The 8,540-nt window shown below is 41.4% G+C and overlaps 1 protein-coding gene across 2 annotated transcripts in view; it reads right to left on the reverse strand.

Moving 5' to 3' along the window:
- Positions 1-241: 241 nt before the first annotated feature.
- The window catches only part of prorsd1 (prolyl-tRNA synthetase domain containing 1), an 8,661-nt gene continuing 362 nt past the window's right edge, over positions 242-8,540 (reverse strand). The window contains exons 1-4 of one of the 2 annotated variants that reach the window (XM_046065391.1): positions 7,495-7,711; positions 5,000-5,125; positions 4,795-4,884; positions 242-1,123 (exon numbers count right to left, since the gene is read on the reverse strand). In XM_046065391.1, the coding sequence (XP_045921347.1) occupies positions 911-1,123; positions 4,795-4,884; positions 5,000-5,125; positions 7,495-7,575 (510 nt within the window). In that variant the 5' untranslated portion in view covers positions 7,576-7,711 and the 3' untranslated portion in view covers positions 242-910. Of the gene's footprint in view, positions 1,124-4,794; positions 4,885-4,999; positions 5,126-7,494; positions 7,712-8,540 lie in introns of those variants that run through there. The other variant, XM_046065390.1, reaches the window with a different exon arrangement.

The following is an 8,540-nucleotide window of genomic DNA, read 5'->3' on the forward strand; positions in this document are numbered from 1 at the left end:
GGCAGGTAGATTTATTTTGTCACAGTATACCCGGTGAATCAAGAAGTTATTAGAGTTACTGACTGGGGCTCCAAATCACACAAAAACACATTATCCTACATAATGTTGCTTTATTATTTTGTCGAAAGCTGGATTAATCATTTACTGTGACAAGTTTCTAGTCTTGTAAGTAGATTTCCATAAAAACTCTGTGCGTGGAGAGGAGGAGGAAATCAATCAAAAAGCCGATGGATGAAAATGATCAGCAGGGACAAGACATTTATTCACGGAGCTCAAAGATGTAAAAGCAACAGTCTTTAATAAAACAGACATGATCTCCACAAAGTAACAGAGAGAAACAAACAGATTTCCGGTCGACAAACCAAAATAAATAATCCTCTCTAAATATATCTTAAGCATTTCAAATTCTGACAATTCTACCAAAGTAAAAATGATTGTTTTCAGACCAGTAAAATGTTCCCTTTCTGATTTGAATCAGAACTGTTCAGCATGCTGAGGGCTGCAAATAACCATTGTTTTTTATTGTTCATGAATTTCTTGATTAATCAATTAGTTGTTTGATCTATAAAATGGTGAAAAAGGTCAATGAGTGTTTCCCAAAACCCAAATATGTTCAGTTTACTGTCACAGAGGAGCAAAGAAACCAGGAAATAACTAATTTATCAATTACCCAAAAAGCTGGCGAATAATTTAACAGTTGAAAACGAATCGATAAATCGTTTCAGCTCAGCGTCTCTTCTCTCTTCTCTTCATGTTCTTATGAAGGCCGTGCGTTTCATTTGATCATTTATTAAATCTTTGAAGCAGAATAAGTTCGTTCTGCATGTTCCTTTTTGTCCCACATTAATCCCCGCATGCTGTTCGGGTCCAGCGTTGGCGTCTCTGGTTGAGGTCCAGGTTCCGTCCAGTCCTACTCGAAGCTCTCCAGGACGGGTTCGTGTCCCGTCGCCTTGAGGAACCGCAGCAGGTCGTCTGGTCGGAGCCCTGTGGTGGCGGCGTTGGTCATGGGATGGAAGTAGACCATGTCGTGGCCTCCCTCCACCAGGTCCCGGTCCAGGACGAACTTCACACTCTGGTCCTTATCGAAGAGCAGTGCGAGCGCCGTCGCGCAGCCCTGACCCACCTGAGAGGACACGGGCGGAGGAAAATATGTGAATACAAAGAAAAGTTAGATAAACTTTATTGATCCCCGGGGGGAAATCCCCAAACTACCAGCAGCATATAAAGTCATTCACATCAGCTGCTCCCCTGTCCTCCTCTTCTCTTATGTCTTAGGGTGCGTTCACACCAGCCTTGATTAGTCCAGGTGAACTGAACCCTGGAGCGTTTAACCCCTTGGTTTCGGGTTTCGTTTGGGTTGGTATGATCGCTGGACTCGAACTCTGGTCCGCCTTGAAGAGGTGGTCTCGGATCATGTGAACTCTGGAGCGGTTCGTTTCTGGTGTGAACACCATTCAAACCAATCGCAGGAAGCTACTATTGTATTATGTCATTTTAAATAATTAACATAACTGGGCTATTAAATGTATTATAATTATTTATTATATTTTCATGTTTATAAGGATATTTTCCACCACCAGGTGGGTCTCCTCTGTTTGCCAGCTTGCCTTGGCGTTTGGTACATTCAATAAACACATTAAGGAAATAAATGGAAATTTATTATTGTCTTTTGTCGACAATATTAAACCTCCTCACCTCAAATGTCCAGTAGGAGTCCCCCAAGGCTCCATACTAGGACCAATTCTGTTCTCTTTATATTTCAGTGGTCTGCCTATAGTATGCCAAAACATAAATATCTTATTGTATGCAGACGACACAGTAATCTTTACTCGTGCCAAAACTGATCAAGAAGCCTCACAATCTCACAAAATCATGTCTACTATTGAACTCTAAAAAACTGTTTGTATGATGTTTTTCTAAACGGCCGACTGAAAGGACACACTCAAATGTATTCCTGAAAGAAGAACTAGAGATTGTAAACGAATTCACGTACCTTGGCGTTTTACAAGATCCCACACAGTCCTTTAAAAATCAACTTTAGACATATCAGACCATCACTCTCAGGCAATGCAGCCAGAAAGTTTCTTCATTCAATGATCTTTTCTCATATTGAATACTGTTTTACAAAGTGGTCACTTATAAATGCCACAACACTCAAACCAATAGTCACTTTTCAAACAAGCCTTAAAAATCTTCAAAGACTGTGATGGCCACTCCAGAACCTTCACCTTCTTCTGCTGTAACCACTGGAGGGTCAACTTGGCCTTGTGCTTAGGGTCATTATCATGCTGGAAAGTCCAAGAGCGCCCCATGCGCAGCTTCTGTGCAGAATAATGCAAATTGTCTGCCAGTATTTTCTGATAACATGCTGCATTCATCTTGCCCTCAATTTTCCCAAGACTTCCTGTGCCTTTAGAGCTCTCACACCCTCAAAACATCAGTGAGCCACCACCATGCTTCACAGTGGGGATGGTATTCTGTTCACTATAGGCCTTGTTGACCCCTCTCCAAACATAACGCTGATCGTTGTGACCATAAAGCTCTATTTTGGTCTCGTCACTCCACATAACAGTGTGCCAGAAGCTGTGAGGCGTGTCAAGGTGTTTTCGGGCATATTGTAACCGGGCTATTTTGTGGTATTGGCGCAACTCGACCATGCAGCTCATTTTCTTCTTTGTATCCCGAACAATTCTTCTTCCAGCTGTGGCTGAAATTTCTCGGTCTACCTGACCTTGGCTTGGCATCGAGAGATCCAAGAAATTTCCACTTCTTAATAAGTGATTGAACAGTACTGACTGGCATTTGCAAAGCTTTGTATATCTTTTTTATATCCTTTTCCATCTTTATAAAGTTCCAATACCTTGTTACGCAGGTCTTTTGACAGTTCTTTTCTGCTCCCCATAGCTCAGTATCTAGCCTGCTCAGTGCATCCATAAACTCATGGACTATTTATACACAGACACCAATTGCAATTTACAGAGCCACAGGTGCGGGAAATAACCTTTAATTGCCATTTTCACCTGTGTGTGTCACTTTGTGTGTCCGTAACAAGGCCAGACATTCAAGGGTATGTAAACTTTTGATCCGGCCATTTGGGTTATTTCTGGTATCATTATTGTTTAAAAAGCAGCAAAACAACTGTGTAAAAAGAAATTTCTTCATTCAATCACTGTCCTTGAAACAAAGACAGTTATTTTGCATGATGAGTCATATTTTCAAAATTAAAAAAATTCTGTCAGGGTATGCAAACTTATGAGCACAACTGTACGTGTATGTGTTTGTTTACTGTTGTACTGTTTACTTTACTGCACTGAGTAGCACTTACATAATTAAATTGTACTTCATTTCATAGAACGGCACTTTACTGCATAAACAGCACTTTAATTTACATAACCCTGTCTACAGAACTGTGGTGTCTTTGATTATATGACGTTGAAAATTGTGGTGTCTCTTAAATTGTGTTTAATTGTTTAGCTGTGTTACCTTGTACTTGCCGAGGGACTACAGACGCTAAGATGTCCATTAATTATTATTAATATGCACTGTCCCTTTTAAATAAATAAAATAAAAAAAGTACTGCAACAGTTAATAACAGAAGGTGGGGAGTTAGATGGGCGGTACACCTGTCAGACGGTAACACAGGTGAACTGAGGCGAGCTCAGGGAGGACAGGAACCTCCCATTGGAGCAGAAGGCAAACGCTCACCTGATCTTGATTTTCATTATTAATATAGATAATAGAAAAATTACAATAAAAATATGAAAGTGATACTATGAAAAATAACAACAACAAATACTTAATATATATTAATAATTGGCTAATTATATTAAATTATAATGTCATATTTATTCTCGGCAGCTTATTGACCTTTTTTATTTATGTACGATGTTAATTTAAGGAGATACATGTAAACATAAGCTGCTGGCCTTTTCAATGGGCTAACTTTGTTTTTGGCATGTTTGCAACAAATGCAAAGTAGAAGATCTGCAGAGTTTCTCCTTCAAAATTCCTACTTTATTAAATGTTTTAATACCCGAGACGACACGTTCGTACGCGTGACCCGCTAAGGTCTGCTGGTGTGCGCTTCGGACCATGACGGCGCTCCATGATGATATCCAGGCAGAACTTTGTAGTAGTAGAAACTGCGTGACCAACAATCGAACGGCATTTCCATCACACGTCTTTCGTTTACACTTTATGGACCATTTGAGTTTTTGTGAACGCAAACCGGAGCTGGAAAATTTAAACAATGCATCATCCTCACATTGGTTCAATTCAGGAACCGGACCTTTAGCTGTGAACACGCTCTTACACTGTCGTCTTAACTGATCTATGACTGATCCACGTCTGTACACGCGACTGAGAGGGACCCTTCCTCAGCTTTCTAACATTAAACTCTAAGCGGAACGTGTCGTGTGCTGTACAGACCGTAAAACGTCCTGAGGCAGATTGTGATATTGGGCTTTATAAATAAAACTGACTTGACTTTACTTGAGTTTTTCTACTCTGTAGTATTACTACTAATATATCGAAGAAACAGGAATGAAGAGTAGTTTGAAAGGAAGTAAAGCAAAGTGATGGGAGGCAGGGTGATGTTAGTCAGATTTTCATTGAGCCATGAAAATAAAGCCTGACCTGCTGCTGTGACAACTCGAGCTCATTGGCTGATAACAGCTGGTGGAGCTGGTTCTACAGTTGCTGCCTTTAAACCACCGCAGAAGAAGAAAAGGACACAACGAGGTGACGTCATTAAGGCTCAGAGCTCGTCTGTTTTTGGTTGTTGTGTTTTCCCACCTTGAGTTTCTCCAACATGGCCGCCTCATCTGCGAAGCGCAGGTTGCCGCTGCCGACGCCGAGCTTCTTGGCGAGGTCGTTGAGGTTCACCTGTAGAGGAGCAGAGAGGATTGTGGGATGAGGATGGAGGCGATGCATTCAAGATGCAGGACTGTTCAGAGCGCTGTCAGATGGATGAGATACTCCTGGGACGATGTGAGCTGACCTGGCGGTCGTGGCGAGCAGACACCAGCCACAGGCCTTTCTTCTTCTTGTCCTTCAGGAAGAGGTTCTTAGTGACGGCTCCGCTCACTTCCTGCAGGTGAGGCATCATCTCCTCCACCGTGAACACCTGCAGGGGGGGGGGAACTGATTATATCACAACTGTGAGTGTGACCTTTTGTCTCTGTTGCTGAAGTTCTGCAGCTGCCCAGTCACAGTTAGAAGCTACACAAATATAAACCTCATTTTCAGAAATAGCAACAGCAGATACAGGAAACAGCAGCAGGAACTTCTGACACACCTGATGTGCAACAAGGTAAACTCTCTAGAGCTGTCACGAAATGATAGATGAACATGTTAAACCTGAATATGCAGTTAGACGACTAACATTTTTATTTGGTTGGCTGGGCAGAGGAGGAAATGCACACAGCGTGGTCTTTATGAGGAGTAAAGTTAAATATTAAAACATGAAATCCTAAACAGCAACAAGAACTGATCTAAACAAACGATCAATCTCAACCTGTGACTGTAGCAGGACTTAAGTCCCTTTTCCTTTCAGGCAAACGTTAATTATAGACTAGAAATCCTTAACTGCATCCAAACTTACATAGATATATAATTAAAGCTGTAAGCAGCGGTGCACGAGCCCTTGCACTGTGACACGTGTCGGGGGTTGTTGGGAGTCGCAAAATGTCGACACAGCTCTGAATTTTTAATGTGCTCTGGATGCCTCACGAACATCTCTTCCTGTGTCCCCTATGTGGCGCTAGAGAACACCTGCTACTTATGCGTTATGTCCCGGCATATCAAGACTACACACTGGCGCTCAGATATTCAGTGATAATTGGCATGTAGATGTGTGGAGGGAGGGACTGTCATCAAAAATGTAAAGTTCGTATGTACACTTAAGTTACAACGACTTTCTGTTACAAATCAGCGATTTTTGACGCCACCCCACGGACACACCCTTTAACGAAAACTCACCAATAGCACAACTTCTCATCGTCAATGCCTTTAGATTTTACAGTGAAAATTTTAAGTCGGTCGGATCAATTCTCCAGGAGGAATTCTTTAAAATACAGAACCTGTAAATCACCGAAAATTTTAAAATTTTTTCAAAATGGCCGACTTCATGTTGGGTTTAGGGAACGGCTCCAAGAGGCTTTTCTGTAAGTCTGTTCATGACATATCTAACACTTTTACCACACCACATTTGAATTTTGTGCAAAGTTTTGTAAGCTTTTTAACTGCTGCTGAAAAACCACAGCAGGTAAAGACTACATTTAGGTCAGCAAAATATATAATTAAATTTCAGAGATGTGCAATTTTCAGGGATCAAGTTAACGACCTGAAGTTATTCTGCAGCAGTGGAAGGAAATGAAACACATTTCTACAGTAAACACCTTGGAACAGCCTGTTAATTCACCCTCCAGAAGCTTTATTTGGACTCTATATATATATATATACACTTTTGTACCATTAAAGGGTTTTTAACTGGACTTGAACTACTTATATTTACATACACACTAGTAACGGTGGTTGTGTAGGCTCTAACACTTTTAACTGTTAGTGAACATTTATATCCACCAATGAGCGTGAAGCTGCAGGACAGGTATTCATTATCTGTTGGCGCCCCCTGCAGGTGGTGCGCACTGTCATACTGCAGAAACTTGTCAAACATGATATTTAAACCATCTGTAGATGTGGATCTGATTATATATTTCTGTTTTTAAGAACCTGAAATTCAGGATTGCACATACACGCTCCATTAGTGGAAAGGTTTCTACGTTATGTAAGTATGTAATGTTAGCCGCTCACACCAATCAGTTTAACAAATATTTAAATTGTGCATTTTAAAAACTTTGGAAAGGTAAGGAGGTTTGTGAATAAATAACGTTTGTACTTCAGAATAAAGTATACAGCTGGTAGGCGACGTTTAAAGTTTAGAGAGTGTCGCAGCATCCCAGACTCCGTTCAAAAACCATCATTTTTTAGGTTACCTAAATCCTCCACACAACTACATGACAGGAGCGAACAAATCCTCAAATGATTTCAGTTTCGATTGATCTGATGGCAAATTCGGCACACAAGTAACTCTCCTGTACTTCAATTTATAACTATTTAATGCGTTCACGTCTCTCAATCTCTATTCCCAAAGTTAAAACTTTACTACAATAAGTGCCACTCTGGCTTATTATTAGATAAAGCCGAATAGAAGTGTGAATTATAGCGATTCATGTAACTTAGTGTCTCTAAAAATTGGTGTTTATCAACAGTTTACGACAAGTAAAGAAACTTAAAATTGTGTGGTTTCCTTATGGGATTCAACGGTGTTGTGTTCTCGATACAGTTAGTGTCTAATATTCCAGCATTGTATTCCTCTGCCAGCTACAACAACTTCATTCATACATGTTATTTTGCTTTAAAGCGATCAAAATGTTTCCTATGAAAAGTTTGGACTGATTCATTGACTGATTATAGACAGGTAATCGGTTTTACCGGCGGGTGCTCCACGCAGGTCGTCTGGATGTTTAACGTCTCCAGATATTTCTCCAGCTCTGCCCGCAGGTCTTCTGACATCTTCACTAAATATTTTTTAAAAAATCAAACAGAAACCAGAAACAGAGGTGGACAGAAACAGCTGCATGTGGGAGACTCTTCTTCTTCTGCACTGAGGTTCACAGCAGCTGCCATCTGATGCAGTGCTGCCATCTGCTGGACTGGATCTACTTCTCAGCGTCACTGAGTTTCCTTCTTCAGTCAATGGACAAATAAATAAAGATAGACATAAATTAATTAATGAAAATGGAAATCAAATAACTGGGGTTCCTGCTTCTTACAGACTGATAGGTGGATTTTTTTGACCCCTGAAAAACTGAACAAGCTGGACTCAAACAACTATCAGATCCTTTACGTCAGTACTAATCCCACACTTTATTCTTTAATTAAATCCCCATTAGCTTCCACAAAGCGGTTGCTAGTCCAAAATAACAACCATTCAAATAAAGTATTATTTAAAATCATAATATAAATAAAACAGGCAGTCGACTAAATATAAAACTCAGAAACTAAAAAAATAACATACACCTAATTATGTTAGGGGACGGGACAGAAAGGACCCAAACGCAGCACTCAGAGTGAAGGAGGTTTTATTGAGGGTTCACGGGGGGGCTAAGGAAGAGGTGAGGGAGGAGAGGTGGACGCCAGGGGACGCGGGCACGGAGAACCAAGGAGCGGGCGAGGCACGGGTGGTGAGGCGAGGAGCAGGGAGGAGCCGGGAGGGCGCCGTGGAGGAAGCCCGAGAGGTGAGGACCGGAGGATGAGCCCAGCCGACTGAACGGATGACGAGGGTGAGTGAACCTGGGAGGGAAAACAGACAGAAAGACAGGGTTAGAGACTGGAGCGACAAAATGCAGGGACGATGAGAAAAAACAAGGAACATGAGAGCCTGGACGTAGAGGTGGCACCGGGTAAGGAGCAACGACGATCAAGCGAGGATGGAGTGGAGAACCGGGGTTGAAATACAGGCTGGGATGAGGTTGATT

Source organism: Micropterus dolomieu, linkage group LG12 (assembly GCF_021292245.1).
Source record: "Micropterus dolomieu isolate WLL.071019.BEF.003 ecotype Adirondacks linkage group LG12, ASM2129224v1, whole genome shotgun sequence".
NCBI classification, from domain to species: Eukaryota; Metazoa; Chordata; class Actinopteri; order Centrarchiformes; family Centrarchidae; genus Micropterus; species Micropterus dolomieu.